The 19,223-nt window shown below is 38.5% G+C and overlaps 2 protein-coding genes across 2 annotated transcripts in view; both read right to left on the bottom strand.

Annotated features, from left to right (window-relative positions):
* The window catches only part of LOC128258958 (glucose transporter type 1), an 89,016-nt gene that overhangs the window by 55,523 nt on the left and 14,270 nt on the right, over nt 1-19,223 (bottom strand).
* On the bottom strand, nt 6,823-7,701 carry LOC128258969 (accessory gland protein Acp29AB-like). The gene has a single exon (XM_052991019.1). It carries the CDS (start codon nt 7,644-7,646, stop codon nt 6,861-6,863), a length of 786 nt encoding a protein of 261 aa, XP_052846979.1. The 5' UTR covers nt 7,647-7,701; the 3' UTR covers nt 6,823-6,860.

Here is a 19,223-nt window from a genome sequence, read left to right as displayed (position 1 = left end):
AAAACTTTACTTTAACAATTTGTACTTGATTTTGTTTATGGTTTCGCCACCGTATTCTCTTCCTTTTCGGTTTCGCTTTGTTTTATATGCAAAATTTAGTAAATAACGCGAGTTGCCTGTGCTTGCTTTAGTTTTATTTGCACGCTTTTATTTGCCGTTGGCGTAGCTGGTTTTTAGTGCTGTGGGGAAACCCCTTATTTCTCGGGAACTCCCATTTATCCCCTTTTCCCCACTTTTCCCCATTTTCCCCTGCTATCTGCGGCTTGGCACACAATCCCACATTGTTTTCCCAGCGTTTTTATTTACATTTGCCGTGTGTTTTTCCATTGCACTGCCGCAGTTCGTGAGCAAATAACGTAGCGACTCAACCTCATCTGCTCCCGTTAATATTTATTTTTTTTTGTTTTTTTCTCCGCTTCGCATGCTAAAATTACTTTGACGATTTGATCCATAATGCAGGGGCTAACCGCACTTGATGTATTTATGAGCTGACCGCAGACATCTCTCCTCGCCCCCTTTATTCCGCCCACTCTAAACTCCATTTATAACTTTTTGCAACGCCCGAAAAAGCCAATCAAAAGCCACAAAATTCTGCATGCTCCGACACCTGATGGTGAAGGGTGCGGTGCTGTTGCACAATGAAAAAAAAAAAAAATAAAGAGAGTGAACCGAACCGAGCCTGCCCCACAGCTGTGGATATGTGGGTGCATAAAAAATGCACACGCCACCGGCCCGAGGAGAGGAGAGTGCCACGTGCCCTTCGTGGCTCCGTCACCACCCAATCGTCCACTCGCAACCTGGCCGCGTCCAGTTTCAGCAATTGACCAGCCACTCAACCACCCAAAAGCCACCCAATCCCACAGCACACACCTGCGGTCACAGCAACAGCACTGAATCGATGGAGAATTACTTAAATTACCTATCAAATATATTGTCTCTTAAAGAGCAAAATCTTTAAATATATATTTCATTAATGTTGTCATAAGAACACTGTTCACAAATTGTATCATTTTATATTCTGTGGCACTTCAGAAGAGGGCATTGTAAATTCACATTAATAAATGTCAATATTAATTGTGTTATTATAGTTCTTATGTTAATGTATGGGTTTTTGTTGACCTATACTTAAATACATAAATTGAGTTTTAAAGAGTAAATTTTTCTGAACAATTGGCTGTTCTCATAAAATGCTTATCGATATCTATACCACAATTTGGTTAGATTTCCCCCAAAATGTATTATCTTCAGCTTGTAAAAAACTTATTTTAAAGAATGCAAATTTGAATTTCAACCCAGCTTCCCAGCTTTCTCGGAACCAATTACATAAACAAAATCCCTAGCTATTATTTTAACCCAAATTGTATGCACTCAAAGCACATGGTTGGACTTTAAATACGACCAACATGGCCGCTGTCGCCCTGACTTTATATCCGGTGGGTGAAAGGAACAGAAGGGAGAGGGATGTGGGTTGCACAAAAGCCCTCTGTGTGAACCTGCACACATTGCAATTTGCAATCTGCAAGGCGGGCCAGGAGTGCCCCTCAGAAGGTTCCCCCTTTCCCCTTTCCCCTTACCATCGAGCCTGCTGCGGTCATTTGGCGGTAAGCCGCCTTGTCATCCACCTGGCAGAACATCTTCGATTTGAGTATTACATCGAACTCCCACCTCCCTTCCTCTTAACTATTAAACAATAAAAACTGGCATAAAACAAAGTTTAAACGTTGTCCTGGCCACAGCAAGGATTTTTTGTTGCTTATTGTTGGCTGCCACTCTTTGGGTTTTGGTTATTTATGGAAAGTGTGGCTTACATTCCCGAGCTCTGGCTCTATCACGTTCAACTAATTTGGAATTAATGGAATTCCCTGAATAATTGAATTCGAATCGCTGGCATCTGCTGCAATTAGTCGCCGCTACCATCAAACTGCATCCACACGGACATTCAGTACACCTCATTATATGTCATGTCATCTCATTATGGCTGCCCCAAAACTCCTTGAGATGTGTGTGTGTGTGTATGGGTATGCAAGTATGTGTGCGTGTGTGTGTCTGGGTATTTGTGTGTATTTGGGGTGGGCATAAAACATACATTATATATAAGGCCTCAAGCCATTGCCATAGCCATATATGTGTGGCATGCAGATTTCGTGTGCCGTTATTTAGTGCATGACAGTTAAATGAGTTGTGGCCTTTATCTGCCTTGGCTTAAACTCAAGCCTTAAGCCTTTAACTTTAATGCAGGACAAATGGGTCTTTGCTGGAAAAACACAGAGCAAGCCAATTAAAAAGTAAACTTTTTTTGCGTAATTACGCTCTCGAAGTTTCCTCATCTAGCCACATAAAGTTCGATGCGATTAGAGGTGGACGGACAGACTTAGGCCAGTCCCCGAGTTAATCATAAATCGCTCCAGAGGAAAACCAACTCAAATCCACGAGGACCGACGTGATCCAAAGGACATCGGAGCAGTGCTGGACTATTGCTCATTATGCATCCTCGGGTTCGGATCCCAGCGGCTGGGGAAAACACAATGCCATGCAGTTGCCATGCGTTGCCTGTCCCAAGGACACTGGTCGTCCTCCATCACGCATATGTGCTCTCATTTAAGCCTGGACTTGGACCGTATGGAAATGCAGTTTACCTGTGAAATACCCTGCGCACTGAGGCCGCCTACTCTAATATTTATTGTTGCTTTGCAGTAATGGAGACTCGCGTTGGGATTTTTAAGCTTGCTGGCAGGAGATTCTCTTGCTATCCTTACAAAATAAGTAGATTAAAAGGTTATGTGAGTGAATTTCAGTTTAAATATTGAGCAATTTATTGCTGAATTAAATATTGCAATCTTTGTCTGCTTTAATATTTATTATTGCCTTGCAGTAATGGAAATAACCATTTGGAAGTTGTAATTTAGCATTAATAAGATTATTGGCCGAATCTTATAAAATAAGTTGAATTCAGGAAATTCCATTAAAAAATTTAGCAATTTATTGCTGAGTTAAAAATTATAGATGTTGTCTGCTTTAATATTTATTATTGCCTTGCAGTAAATGAGATTACCATTGGAGTTTTAAAATTTGAAGGCAAAATATTCATTTGTTTCATTCGTTTAATGATTTATTTCTATATATAAACTGGTTGATATATATCTTGATCCAAATTCGAATGTTTGCAGTGCACAAAATTCTTTATAAAACAAGTAGATTTTCCAAAAATTATATATTATTGTAAATATAGACTAAATATCTTTATTTAATATACATAAACAATATATGAATGTCGTACTAAAACAAGGGGATACAGGTAAGGTAAAAGCCTTTTTATTTATTAACTTATATATTTAAATGGAATTATTATTATTATCCATAAAGCGAAATCGATTTGCAGTTGAGTAGATACCTTTTACACTTAGCGGTGAGCTGGGCGAATGGCGTCGGGACTTTTTGCATTTTCCAAGCGACACACCTTTAATCGACTTCATTTGCTCATTAGGCAGATGGCAGTGCGTGTTTGCGGGCACACGGAGAACACACGATCGGGAACGGGATTGAAACGAGCCCCCTAATGCCATTTGCCATCCCCTTTCAGCGCGTAATTGTTTCCTTGTTAGTTGCCACCTGAGCCCAGATCCTGAGCCCTGCGATTCAGCCTCAAACTGAGCCACGACACGTTAAATGCATTTATGAATGGGTAGCAGGTTGCAGGTTGCAGGCTGCTGGTTGCTGGTTGCAGGTTGCTGGCTGCTGGCTGCAGGTTGCTAGTTGCACGGTGGCTGCTGGTTGATGGCATGGACTCCCCATCAGCAGCATCGTCAATTGCAATTACTTGCGAGGTCCTGCGTTCTCCATTCTCCATTCTCGGTTTTCTAGGCGGGGACATTTAGTCCCCGCATTCATTCGCCCCAAAGAACCAGGCCAGGACATTAATGCTGCAAATTGTGTGTCCTTTGTTGTGGTTAACACAGCGGCAGCTAACAAACACGACACTGGCAAAAATCTTACAAAAATCTTGCATCATTGCACTTAACATTCCCTTTTGAACTAGAGGTTATTATTTTATAACTATAATTGTATTAAATTCTGTAGCTGAGGTTTTAAAATATATATCTTTTTAAATTTTTTAATATATGTCAGACGTATGTTAATAAAATGAAAGATTAAGGGCAGTATAATTAAAACATCGTTATATTTTCAAATCAAATTTTCTTTCCTAGGGTTTTCCTATTTAACGCACAAAAGTTGAAAGCAATATTTTAAATGAAGTAACTTGTAAAAGCCGTACGTGACTCTTACATTAGCCAAACACTTTCAAGATTAGTGGCCACAACCTGCAAGCACATCAAATGTATCTCAAGGCACCTTAAATGTTAGAAAACGCTAATTTTTTAAGAAAATAATTATTGCAACTTGAAACTATTGTTAATGTGATTTTCCAACAGTGCATCAGCAGTAGCAGCAGTCATATTCTCACACTTTTGTCGTTTTCACCATCTGTTTTCCCATGGAGGAGAAAAAGCAGTGGAGACCAGCTCGCATCTCGCAGTTACCATCTCGCATTACGCATACGCCGCGTGACCCGTGGCAGGGCTATTAATTTAGTGGCCCAGTTGGACGGTCAGTAATTGCATTTTATTTGGCCATAGTCGCTGCTTTGGTTTAATTGGTTTTCGTCCGTGTGCAAATGCGTGTATGTTTTCGTTTCGTTTCGTTTCATTTGGGCGCTGAAATCTATTTGAACCTTAATTAAAATGCAACAGTGCGTATGCGCAATGTTGCAAAAAGTCAAATGGTCAGGCAAAATAAAAGGACAGCCCAAAATGTTTGCCTCCTCCCATTCTGTCAACTAAGGGGCTATTGTTTGTGGGTGGGTTAAAGATAAAATAACTGCAAAATGTTGACAGTCTTTCCCTCTCTTTGGCCACAATTTTATTGACAGCAGAATGGCCTGATTGCCGTTGGCCCGTCCAAAAAATATATATAAAAAAAAGGTCTGGGCCCTGTCAACACTTGAAACACACGAACAGAGAGAAGCAGAGTCGAAATAAACGTTTGGTTTGCTTTCATAATTTGCATTGTTTGCGGTGGTCCAGAAACCATTTCGATAAGAGACTTCAGGCCCTGTCCAAATGTTGAATACCCTTTGAAATACTCTCGAAGGACTTTCATTTCCCGCCTGAGAAGGAGCAAAGGTAAATGGAAATTCGAGTCAGCTTCTGTTCATTGTCAGAGGCTGCTGGGAAGGTTCTACCATTTATCACTCGGTTATGGAATGGCTGCTCAACGACTTATGAGAGCTCTACACAATAAAAAATTCGTTATTTGTTGTGGGCTTAACAAATTTTTGAAAAAAGTTAATAGATTGACGTATATATTATCATTTCCGTTATAACAACAAAAATTGACTTTCTTGCCTCAATTAAAAACATTTATTTAAAAAATTCAAAGCAAAAAAAATTTTAAAACAAATTGTCTACTTCAATTTCTTTTTTCGGCTTCAATTTTCAGTTGAACTTTTTAATTTCAATTTTTAATTTTAAATTTCAATTTCTCCTACCATTTTTTATTTCAATTTTTCATTTTAAAATTAAATTTAAATTTAAATTTTCAATTTAAATTTTAATTTTCAATTTAAATTTTCAATATCGGTTAAACTTTTTTTATTATCCTAGTCCTATAAAGATGTTTAATTTTAGATGCACTATTTAAATTAAATTAATATTTTTTTAAATTTTATTGTATGTTGATTGTAAATGTTGATTCTTAAAATTATTTTCTCAGTGCCTTAATAAAAAAATATAGTGGTCGTGAGAGTCTGCTGCACCCGAAAAGGGGCGCAGGGAAGTGGCTCCCGAAGTGATTGATGGTTCAGGGGCATGTCAATCGCCGAGCCCTCGACTGTCGCTGCAGTTTAAACAGATTAGAGCCACTTTTCAGTGGGGCAGAGCAGAACCGACAAAAAATGGGCCAAACAAAGGGCTGCAAAAAAGCAATGGCATCAGCGCGTTTATTGCCGCATGTTGCGAGCCTTGCTCAATTTGATGCGACACCTGGTCGAAGGACCAGCGGACAAAAGGAGCGCGACCGTTCAGCCGGCAAATGTTTTACACGGTGTCCACTTTTTATTTGCCTTACAAATTAAAATCCAACACATGTTGTTTAATTAAAAAGAATTCGTACACACACACATACGTCGGTCAGATGGCACGCATGTGTATATATTTATGCTGGCGCGAGTGTATATTTATGCATATCGCATACGGTCATAACAAGGTCGTGGATGGACGCTGCAGGACATTGGAAACACAATACTTTTCGACTAACGAGCGTGAAAAATCATGCGCCAGCAGATTGCAACACATTTTGTATGTGCGTGGCAAGTATGCAAAAGCAGCTGTAAAAAAATACAAAAAGGGAAAACTGGAAAATGGAAAATAAATGGGGGCGCGAGTGGCAACAGTTCAATTAAAAGTTTTGCAAATTACGAAAGTTATCCCAGAGATGAATAATAAACATAACGGAATCGTTAATGGCAGTGAGTGAAGAATTAAAAGTAAATAAGCCACTTAAACACAAGATTTCATTTCGATTTCGTTATAAAGCGCTGGCAATGCAAATGTAACTTATACCATTTTTAATGGTTTTGGTTAAGCCTGAAACTAATACACAATTTTAAAAGGCTACTCCAAAAGCACCAACAAATAAAATAAACCTTTTTATTTGAAATATTATTTATTAAAAGTCAGACCTTTTATTTAAAAAGGTTTACATTGAATAAAGTTTTGTTTAGGTCCACCTGCTTTTTTATATTGTTTAAGTACTTTTATACTAAAATATATCTAGTAATTTTTGTCAATATTTTATAACGTTAACTAAACTTCATTGTCTGCTTGGCAAATGAAAAAACACCTGATGGGTGACCATCCAACGCCCATTTCGCCGTTACTCATATAAATGACGCGTTTTGAGGTAAATGAAGATAGACGGGGTTGTCGCGATTTCCACTTCAAAAATTTTGCTGGCCTGCCAGAAGCCACAGTTATGAACTGGTCCAAATTGGCACGATTGTTGATGCCCAGCCAGTACTCTTGATTCGCATCCAGTTTCGGCTGGATAGTGTCCAACTCCTCTTGGTTCCGGAATGACGCCAAATAGCCGCCCATCCCAAGACATTTATTTGCAGCATCATCCCAAGAATAAGTTTTGTTGCGTTCGATATAGAAGTATCTGGAACCGATCTGCTCAAACTTCCCAGATTGGATGTTCGATGATATCACTTCCTTTGTCTTTATTGAAGTGTTTAACGCAGTTAAGGTTTCCATTATGGCAGATAGTTGGCTTTGCATGGCCCGATTATCATTTTGAATTTTGTCCAGCTTGGTCTGTGTATCATTTTGAATTTTCTCCAACCTATCCTGTGTATCTTTCTGGATTTTGTCCAGCCTAACTCGTGTGTCATTTAACAAGAAAGCTATGGAAGCCCACTGCTGGTGATGCTTGACATGGTGATCAAAAACTGGATGAAGTGCGGAGAGGCAGAAGGCGCCACATTGATTTGGGGCGTCCTTTAATACACAGTTCGATTCTTCGGCTTTGGCAAGACATAACAGACTTAGAACAGTAAATCCGAAAACAAAATTACTTGCTGACTTGATCATTTTGACTTTAAGTGTGTGCTACCGACGAAAGCTTTTATGGAACTAATTCTTTGCAATAAATTCTTTCGCTAACCGAATGCTAAAGATAAGCGCTTTTAAAAATACATATCATGGACTTAAAGAGAATGTAAAAATGTTTTCGGCTTACGAACAACAAAAGCTTATCTTTATTTTGAAAAAAAATGCCTATGGAGCCCAGAAACCACAAAAAAAGAACAAAGTTATGCTTAAAAAAAAATAATAAATAAATAAATGTTGTACTGAAACTTCTAGTTTCTAGTATTAATTAAGAGTATTAGATTTCTTAGTCTTGTTATATATATTTTTTTTATAAATATTGGGTCCTAAGAGTTATCAAAAAAATTCAAGTCAGTATAAAAATGTCATAAGGTGCAAAAATCAGTCATTTTTCTAACCACCAATCGAGTGTGATTCTTCAAAAGTATTTTAGTTAACTAAATACTTTGTAGTCGAGACTCCCTGTTTTGTTCATGCTTGTTGTTATAGGATAATTTTATTTAGCAAATACATTTGATAAGATAAATACTCATGCTCTTGTTTTGTTCTTATCGGAATTTATTTTTTTGAAGACTTTTTGCAAGACCTTGGTTATTTAAACTAAAAAAAAAAATTTTCATATCATCAACACTGGTTTCCATTAAATATGGACAATTTTTTTAGAGTCATTGCAAAGATCATGACAATCTGTCATTGTCAACGGCTGCTCCATTAAATGCAGCGAAATAAAAGTTTTTGGGCTAACCGCTCTGCAATCGAAATCGCATTACGGCCAGCTAATTTCTATCTTTTTCGGAGCTTACCATAATTCTGGGAAGGCGAGGAAAACTTTTTCCCCAATTTATTGGCCATATCAAAATAAACCCAGGCCGCAGACAAACTTTTCACATATGACGACAAGTTTTCTTTTGCTGCCACTTAGCCTGCGTCCCTGTTTTCGCCACTTTTCTGCACTTTCTTTGGGCTACTTAACTGCAGCGAGGAAAAAGCCAGGAAAATTCCGAGCGGAGATACTTCTGGCTGGGAAAAGCGAGAGGACAGAAATGCTACAGCTGCAGCTGCAGCTGGCAAAAAAAGGAGAAAATTTCTAATTTAGTTTGCAACTCGGATGCGGAGCGGGCACACAAAAGTAAATTGATTGCAATTGGAATCAGTAGCAGAAGCTCGTAACGTCAATCAAATTGAATTCACGCAGGGCGAAGGAGCTGCCCTGATGCCAGATCCTCTACTCTCTGGTATCCTGACATTCTGGTACTCTGGTACTCTGATATCCTGGCCAGGACAGCAAAGGCATATTGAGGGTGGAGCACAGGGTACATGCATCATCAGTGTGAAACTTTGTTAATGAAATAGGTGTGAGAGAGCAATGCAATAAAAGTTAAGTGAAGTTGAATGCTGATGTCGGAGCTGAGGCAATGCGGCTGAATCGGCAGGGGGGCGATCCCCACTTGCCAGAGTGATTTAAAACTGGAAGCAACTGCATCTGCTGATTAAAAACGTCAATAAAAATCGCCTGCGAATGCGAAACTGCAGTTGAATGCGAACGCCCGTTGAATGCCAAATGAGTGCAACTAATGAAATGCGATGCGATTTTAGGGGGCGGAAATCCAGGAATAAGAATTTGAAAAAGGAGTTTTCCTCGCTGGCACATGTGTGTTAAGCCAGTGCACAAATAAACTTGGAAAAGAAGAGAACTATCAGATGGCTGCAAGACGAAATTGCAGCCTTTTGAAACAAGTTTCTGGCTTTATTGGTCCCATTTAAATGGCTTAGCGAAATTCAAAGCGAATTCAACTTCTTTGAATAAAATAAAGAGTTGTTTCTTTCTATAAAAGTAGGCAACTATATTTTGTATAAGGTTGGAGATGCTGTTAAACAGTTTAAGTCTGTTTGAATGCTATTTTAAATTAGGTTAACATCTAAATGCCTGCCCTTATTATTTGGTAAAATCACCAGCAAAAGTACACTTAAATAAAAACTACTTTATAGACCCCGCTTCTATTTATTTTTATTAAAAAAAACTTTGCCTTAAAGTAGGCTACAATATGTTGTATCATGTAAAGAGCTATTTAAAAATAAAATAAAAATATAATTTAAATAAAGAATCTCCATCCAAATTAAATAAGACTAAAGAACTACATCAAATATACCTAAACGCTTTTTAAATGAAAATTATATACAAATGCTTAACCTTTTTACCAAGAAATCACCCTCCAAAGTTAATGGAATGAAAGAACTTCATTATTGACCTCCTTTGGAGCTATTTCGTTCCATTGTTGATATCAATCAGTTGACCATAAGCTTTTGCTGAAATTTTCATGCTTCAACTTTCTTGTCTTGCTTTCTTCGTGTCTCCATTGTTTCTGGCTTTGATAATGTCATTGTTGCTAAAGTTTTCAGCACTATCTAGGGAAGTGGAAAAGCGGGGGGCGCGGAAAACTGCTAAACTTCCTCGAAGGTTGCTGGAGGATGACGTTCGCATTAAAACGAACGTCAGCTGGGGCCAGCTTATCACGCTTCGAGCATTAGAAAGTGTAGCACGCTTTTAAGCGCAACTAAAACTGTATGCCAGGGGTGGCGCAACAAAAGGGGGTGTCTGGCTGGGGGGGGCTGCGAAGGGGGCATGGCTGGCAAGGAGGTCAGCTCCAGGTTGATGCTCATTTGTGGGGAAGCTGCAGCAGCAGTCTCTGCAACATTTGTCAACATGCCAAGCGTGTCTCACTCGAGTTTTTACCCCCCTAACACTCTCTTTTGTTTCGCTGTGTGTGTTTGTGTGTATAAGTCTGTGTGTGTTAGTTATAAATGTGTGAGTAAGCACGGTTGACCTGGCGCTGTTTTAACTGTGGTTAACATATTTTTCAAGCGCTTTTTGTGGCCAGCAGCGGCAGCGGCAACAACTTCATTCTTGCTTTTGTGTGGTTTTTTTGGCTGCGGTTGTCCAGCTGCCACAGCTGCCACTCCCCCTTGCCAATCCCCCTAGCCCCCCGGCCACCCCTTGCCGCCTTTTGTTGTTGCCACAAAACTAAAACCAGAAGCTGCGTGTTAATTTTACATTTTTACGCTTTCATGGCCATCACTTGCGTGCGGCTTTGGAATGCATCCATCTACCCCTCTCTCTCTCTCTCTCTCTCTCTCTCTCTCTCTCTCTCTCTCTCTCTCACCCTCACTCCAAGGCCTTCCCTCTCTTTTTCTCTGGACAGTTTAGCTCATTGTTTCGTTAAATTTAAAGCAGTTGATTCGCAGCTTTTTTCAGCTCGCTCACAGTTAACCTTTACGGCCGCAACAGTTTAAGCCAATGGCCGTTTTACAACTCACTTTTGAACGCGACCTGACGGACTAAGCGCGGATTACGCATACGCCTCGTGTGCCGCCCACTGAAGCTGACAAATTCGAAAAAAAGAGCAGCAACATTTGGGTCAACAGTCAGATATTTTATATCATTAAATAAACAAACGATGTTTATTATATAAGACTTGGTAAAGCAAAAAGCGTAGATGTCATTAGTGATTTAGATGGCATTAAACAAATTTTGGAAAATAAAATAATCTTTTAAGACCATAAATAAACATATGAATGTTGTTTGTAAGTCAGAAAAGTTTAAAGCTTATAAATCATTATGGCTTGAGGGAAAAAATGTCACAAGTTCTACCCATTAAAAATGTTTTTGTAGAAAATCTAAAATGAATACAAATAGTACAACTAAACAAGTTTTGTAAATGCATTTCAATTTTTAACAAAATCAATTTAAATATTAATTTCATTTTTATAAACATTATATGAATTATCATAAAAATGTAGTTTGTTTTTGAAAGTAAATACTGATTTAATTGGTAAAATTTTATAAAAAAAAAAACAAAATAAAACTTTTTTTGTGAACTTGTTTTGTAAACTACTCTTAAATTGTGATTCCTTTCAGCTCTGGTTCTGATTTGATTTAAATCCCCAATTGTGTGTTTAATATTAAATTATTTAAAAGCCACCAAGCCAACAATTGTTGTTTTTTTGCTAGCTCAACAAAGAAAACTGCACTCATATTTATTTAAAAAAGGTAAAACAATACATAAGCTAAAAAGCGAAACAATAATTTCTAAATAATGCATTAAAAATGCAACTAGAACAAAAGAACGAAAACAAACAAAACCTATTTAAAAAGAATAGTGTGTGTGTTTTAAATAGAAGGTATTTTCTGTTATTTAAAAAAAAACATATTTAAATCTATTTGTTTAAGACTTAAATCAATCAATTTAACTCGCACAGATTTAATCGACAATGGAATTGCGCTGGCAAGCTGATGTCATAATCTCAATATTAAATCAAACATTTCATGAATAGGGATTCGAATGACTTTTGCTGCATTTTTTTGCCATTTTCGCCATCGCTTTTTTCTGTGTTTGCTCAGCGTGCGGTCTGTGACATGGTCCAAAGGGGCGTGGCCAGAGGGGCTGCTGGGGCTGCAGGGGCAGTGGGCGTGGCACTTGCAATTGGCACTTGGCAGCATTCGCGTTTGCTGCTCGACTGACTTTTTGGCCGTTAAAACCGCTCGAGTGCCATAAGCTGCTATTAATTTGAATTATACGTCCATAATTTCCCCGCTGCCAATTCGAGCGGCAACTGTCAATACGCAATTTATACTATATGTTCCGTTCCGCTGGATCTTGATCTATATCCCTTGTGGCACAATAAAATCGTGCCCCACAAAATTGACAGCCCTCAGAGTTAAGCGCATTATCGTCGGCCAGATGGTCGGAAAATGGCTCTTTCCCCATAAAGATCGGCCTAAATGTTCCCCTTGTTCCCCTCGCCACAACCAATTTAGTTCGCAGGCCATGCAAAATACTTTGATCGCCTTAGCCAGCACGAACGGGGCAAAATCAAATGATTTCCGTGCTGGCCGACAACGGGAGCAGCCGAAACGAGGGCAAGACATGGCAGCGGAAGTGTTTTCCCCGATTTCACAGAAGAAGCAAAGCCAAGCAGGAAAACACTGTGCAATTTACCTTTCAACCATTAAACGTCCGTGGCAAGAGCACAAAGCGAAATCAAAGTGGCATGAAAGCGCACCGTCGACCAGGGGCGGGTCTGCCAAAGGGGGCATGGCAGTGCCAGTAGCAGTAGCAGCGGCAGAAACATGAAAACGATAGCTTAACCCCTCTGCAACATGCGGCTAATGCTATTAGCAAAAGGGTGACGGCGACACAAAGGACGAAATTGCAAAAAAATATTATTGTATGTGGGACTCGGTTACGGATTTGACCATCAAAGGTGCCAAGGGACAGTAGGAAAATATCATTGAGCAGCTGGTAAAAGTGCACTTAAAAAAAAAAGAAGTTAAAACCAAAACGTAACTAGTGCTTTTACTTTGACTTTTATTGTAACTTTAGCACTTACAAAGACAAGGAAAAAAGGGTCCAAAAAATCATAACAAATATTACCGTATGGTATAATAATTATTATAAGAATTATCACAAAAATTGAATCTGTTTTTCAAATTTGATTAATCATAAAAAAACCTATTTTAGTAAGGAATTTGTTTTTTAAATTACCCAAAAATTGTGATTGCTTTCATCTCTGATTTCTGATTTTACTAAAAATATTTATAGAAAATACTTGGTTGTTTTATAATTATTTAATATTTAAATTTTTTTAAAAACTGTTTTTATTTTTTATTTCTCAGGCATCTAAAGTTGTTATACGTTTTGCCCAGTGCCTTTAGGAAAATGTGTGCTTAATGTCCTCTGAGGCAACCGAATGGGAGCTGTCAAAGACAGAATTTCCAGTTGTGATAAAGGGAGAGCTCACAGCTCTATATTCCTAGGGCAGCATTAATTTGCCTATCCTGCTAAAGTTTCACCAAATAAACCCCAACGCCAATTCATTTCCCCTCCAATTTCCGACGCTATTCACCTTCCGCCAGCCATCGATGCTTTGCCTATTAGCACAAATTGATTTCTCCTGTCGGCAGCTGGGCTTATTTATTTTGCATTAGCACTTTTAATTAAACTGTCCCTCCTCGGGAGCCACTTGAAAGTACCGCCGCCTTGGAACTTGGCACCTGCTACTGCTACTCCTGTTGCAATCATTGTAATTAAATCAATGAATGATTCATGTGAGTGGTGCATTAATGCAAAATCCCTGTACTTAGTGCGAACGGCAAAATAGAGAGTAGAGCCACGGAACCACGGGGCCAGGACACCAGTAGCAGTACCACTACTACCACTACCAGTGCTGTAAGCCAGAAGAACACGCAGTCAGCTAAATCAGCTGAGACCGGATGCCTCGTGCTAATTTCAGTGCCAATTAATTTGATAGCAAACACTTGGAGAGTCCTGCAGTCGCTGCAGTGTCGTCCGTGTCCTGCGGAATGCACTCCGAATAGTCCTTTGCTCGGCGATTTTCATTTCGCAAAAAGCTTTCAGTGCCATCCAAGCCAACGTGTTGATAATCGCGGCGCCTTTGGGCTGCCTGGATAAAAAGAAAATAAATTTGCCGTGTTTATTGCATTTGCATTGGGTAATTGCCTATACAATTTAACACGAAATTAAAAGCGGCGAAGCTGGCATTTTATTTAACACTTAAATGGCTATTAAAATTGAAAGTATCACACGGACACAATGGAATAAAGGATGAAAGGCCTGAAATGAGCCTGGGATGCAGTTGACGATAGAATCGTTTGGTAATTGTCTCATTAAAAACAGTTGAGTGGGATAGTCAACGCAGACAAAATATAAATTTTGGTTGAATTTACTTTTTTGTTATACCTTTAACTTAACTTTTTCTTAGCTTTAGCAAAATATGCTTAAAACCATACACAAGTTTGACATTTATTAAGACTATCAAAATTTCAATAATGAAATAATTGTCTAGCTTGTGACTTGCATATTTATTACAAATTGGTATATTATATTTGATAGAAGACATAAAAGATAAACATTTTTCTAATAGGCAAATAGGCTTTGCATCTTGGTAAACTCGAAACGATATGAAATCCTTGTTTGATATTTGGTAAAACTAAAGTACTTGATATCCATCAAATGTATTTAAATACAGGTCCTCCATTTCTCTTCTGAAATGGAAAAATGTATAACAAAAAGACAGATTTTGCTCCATTCACTTAGCAGATGCATCTCCATAAATTGCAGTCCCCTTGGACTTTTTACTTTACTCATATCTGGGTGAGACATTAGTTGCAAAACTTTCGTTTCTATGCGATTTTCTGTACGACATTTCTCTAATCCTCACCTTGCATTTCAAAACAATTCTCGTGCGTGGCGCTGCTTTCTGCCACTTTCTCCCACTTTCCGTCCGCATAGAGATGTTTCTCGGCCCCTTCTGCTTTCTCCATCTTTTCCCCGAGCGCTGTCAGAGTTTCTCCCAGGTTGTCAGTCAAGTGGCATCGCCGTCGTCATCGTCGTCTGCTCGTTAGCACACACCTCATGGGCTTGGTATTGGTCCTGAGCCACCGCAAGGAGTCCCAGGCCACCCACCCACCCTCTCTGGGATGCTTTCCCTTCCCTATCCTCATCAGTCTGCAGCTGTCTGTCATTTCTATAACTACTTTTGCTACTTCTAGTTAACCGCGTCTTCTTCTCACACACTTTCACATACACACGCAAATGCTGATGGCACAGCTAAAAATTACCAAGAAAATTATGAAATCTTTTAGAACCTCATTTGTTTTGCAATTTTCAAAAATATCAATATTTTCTTGCTCTCTTGAAATTATATAACAATTGTGTTTAAAAATTAAAAGTTGCCAAAGAAATAAACCATTACCAATTTAATTGTAATTAAATTCACATTAACAGTTAATTATAAAATCGCTTTTAATCATTTCAGCAGCTGTAACAACAATAGTTTGAATTAGTCCATTAGTCCCCTCTACAAATTGGAAATATATAAATATTTTATATATCTTTAAAAATTTATAACAATCTAAAGTTAGCAAAGCACTTAAAAATCTCAAAATTTTAAAGCTGAATTATTGTAATAAAAAACTCAGAACAGCTAAATTTCCATTATCTCGGCAGCTGGTGCACATTCAATCATAAGTTTTACTTGAAGTAACTACAACAATCATCAAAATCAATATTTCATTATAAATCATATCGTTAGATATTAAGAAACGGTTGTGAAAAAAGCAAAAATATGTTTACTTATACTTATTTTTTATGCTTATTTAAGTATTCAAAATATAAAATAAAAAGTTCCAACGGACATACTAAATCTTGGTATAGGAAATTAATGAAGGCCGTTTTTGTCAAGTTCTGGAGATCTTAAGTAAATAACAAATAAATCAATTAATATATGAATTTGCATAAAGGTAGCTTTGTAATTATTTTTTCCAGTGTACATCTTGCACTGCTATGGCCGCCTCCCACCACTTGCCAGTCCCCCTCTTTTCCCCACCGTCTACACTCTTGCACAATTACATACAATTTTGAGTGCGTTCGTGCCTGGCTCCTTTTGCCAGCTGTCTAACTGTTGTTGTATTCATAACTACTTTATGCCACGCCCCCTCCTCTCCTTTCCCCTCCCACACACACACACACACCGAAACAGAAGAAGAAGAAGTAGATAGGGTGGGGCGATGCTGGGCTCTACTGCCTTTATTAAAGTTTTATCGCATTATAAATTTTCTCCGCCCCACTTTCACCTTCCATCTCCCCTTTTTTCCCTCAGAAAAACATTTTTCGTGAGCCAAAAACGCAGTTACCAAAAATGGGGGCTGGGGGGGCCGGGAAAGAAGGGGGCGGGGCAGAGACAATGATGTCGTTTCATGTACACCTGTTTCGAGTCGTTTTTATTGTTGTTACTGCTGCATACACTTTTGCGTTTGGTCGCTTAACTTTAAATCCCTTTCGTTGAAAGTTTGCCAGTTGGACAAGCTAATGACAGTTTTGTCAATAACTTTTTCAGCCAGCCAGGACCTGCTCTTTCGAGTAACCCACACACACACACACATACAGAAGCTCACTTAAAATGCAGCCTAATGCAGCAAAAGTTTTTATTGTTTTAGCCAAAAAGAAAAAAAAACAAGAAAACACAAACCCACAGACAGAGGGAAAAAAATAAAAACTAGTCTTGCACATATGAATATAATATTTGTCTGAAAGGGCTTTTGGCTTTGTAAAGTTTGCAATTCATAAAATATACGAAGAGCAGAGCGGGTGAAAATGCTGTTTGTATGCTGGCAGCATTCATTAAATTTAGTTTTCAGATCTCTTTTCGGCTCCCAAAAACTTTCAGCACTTGCCTCGTATTTAAGTAGCAAATTTTTGTGCTTTTTCAAATATTTGTGCAACGCTTCAGCTCAGTCTGTCAATCGGGCAGTTTGTCAGTTTGCCAGTCACTCATTCGGCCATTCAGGTGCTTTCGTTTCCCTTCGATAAGGACGAAAACGAACTTGTTAGCTGGCAGCTATCTATCTAGCTGACCACCACCCCACCACCCACTCTACAACAATTTCAATTTCAGAAGCACTCACCAAACAATTTCACAAAAATTTCTCTGCCTGCCAGAGATACGCAAAAAATGGCAGGAAAAGATTGGCATGCACATAGAAAAATAAAGATAGTTATCAATTTCATAGCTACCCTTGAGTAGTAGATTGGCATGTGTTCAATATACGTTCTGTGTAACAAAATATAACTTGTGGTGGACTAAGCAAGAATACAAAAATGCTATTAATTAAATACCTTTTGTAATGAAAAAGGTATATTTTTCAAAGAGTAGTGCTACTAAATATTTATATTAATTTTTATATACTTATGCTAGAAATTCGCTTAATTAAAAACCAAATGAATCATCGTTTATACACAATAATTTTCTGTTTGCGTAAAATATTTTCTATTTTTCATTTATTTTTATGCAAACTAAATTTATGGCCCTGCCACTCACTGGCCCCTCTTTTTACTGGCCCCTCTTTCGTGTACGGGCACAAAAAGCGCAACATTTATGCAATTAAAGCCAAATTAGCAATGAATGCAAGTCGAGTGCTTTGGCTGTACAAAAGTTACCATCAAACTTTTGGCCTTTTGTAAAGTTTTTGCCTTTCAGCCGGGGGGAGCTCCCCTTTTTGGGCTGGCTGCCATTTTGTGCATAGTTTTGCAGCTTCAGCTTCAGCTTTCAATTAATTTAATGCCAGGCCGTCTAATGAGCATTTAAGCTTCGGCTTCAGCACCCTATTAAGCGCAGTAAATCGTGTCAACCAAATTTGGGACGTAGGACGAAGGATTCAGGAGGCAGGACAATGGCTCACCTGGTCTGGGCCAACAATGCAGTACGGCTAATAAGCTGGCAAGACAGGGTTTCCCCTTGGACCCTTGACTACCACTTGGCCCTGGCAACATAATCAGCTGCTGCGATTAAGGCACTTGTCCCATTGTTTATTATTACAATATTAGCCAAGCTTTTGTTGCCGCATAAGCGTCTTACCAACTCGTCTTGGCCATTGTTTGCCCGGACTTCAAAGGGGCTCTTTGTGCAGCAGCAGCAGCAGCAGCCTAGGCCCTCTTAGATCCATCTCCGATCCGGCATCGGCACCGGATCGTTCATCAATAATCACATGCCAGTGGGCTCAAAGTTAGGCCACAAAAATGTAGCTCTTACCCGCCGTTCGTCCCCCTGCTTTGCGAAACTAATTTATGCCAGACTAATGACACTTTACAAACGGGCTTAAAAAGGGGTGATGGCTAAAAGGGGGGATTTAAGGGGCGTTCAACAGGGGGGGAGGGGGGTGGTGGTAAATTGGCAAGGCAAAAGTTTTCGGTTCGCTTTTGGAGCCCGGCTGTCAGGCCGTGGAATGTGGAACTCGAGCGGGAAATGATAAATACGCTTAGACCTAATTAACTGGCGACTTTAATTAATTTTTAATGAAAAAGTTAATGAGCCGCGAACATATTAAAGCAACTAACTCAACCTGGCTGAGCGCACTGGCTAAATCAACAAACTTGGCTGATTTTTAGGGCACAAATTTAACAACTTTTTTTTGGGCTATTTAGTTTTACGGTTTTTTGTTCACAAATGTAAATGTATTTATAAGCTTACCCACAAAATGTTAAATTATACTTTCATTAAGACTTCAATAAACTAAATCTTTATTTGTTTTTAAGGACTTAAATTTGTCAGATTTTTTTTGCACAATGCGGTAAAATATAAAGCGTATATAGTTGTTAAGAAATTAAAATGGGGTTTTTAGGGACATCCACAGATTTAAGAGCACAAATAAGCAGAAACGATTATTAAACATTTCTTTTTATATACTCTACTTTTGACGATTTTCTGTTCTACATTTTTGTTTGTTGTTTAATAATTGAACCCTTTAAACTTTTTTTAAGAAAAATGTTAAACTTAAGACTTCTTACTTTATTTTGAAATTTCTATCAACCAAACTAGCTTTTCTTCAACAACTTAAATCAATTAACCGTGACTTTATCCCTGCACCTTTTCTGGTTTTAAAGGACATCCAATTACGAGCAAACATACAACTAGCAAATTCCTTTTTATTTCGCAACGAGTGCCGCGAATGTGAAGGATATGCAATATGAAATTTTGACAAAG

The sequence above is a fragment of the Drosophila gunungcola genome (genome assembly GCF_025200985.1).
Source record: "Drosophila gunungcola strain Sukarami chromosome 3L unlocalized genomic scaffold, Dgunungcola_SK_2 000005F, whole genome shotgun sequence".
Classification (NCBI taxonomy): domain Eukaryota; kingdom Metazoa; phylum Arthropoda; class Insecta; order Diptera; family Drosophilidae; genus Drosophila; species Drosophila gunungcola.
The sequence above is the reverse complement of the archived record's forward strand: the minus strand, read 5'-3'. Positions and strand labels throughout refer to the sequence as shown.

Coding starts and splice junctions, on each gene's coding strand:
- LOC128258969 (XM_052991019.1), bottom strand. CDS start 7,646: ATGATCAAGTCAGCAAGTAATTTTGTTTTCGGATTTACTGTTCTAAGT.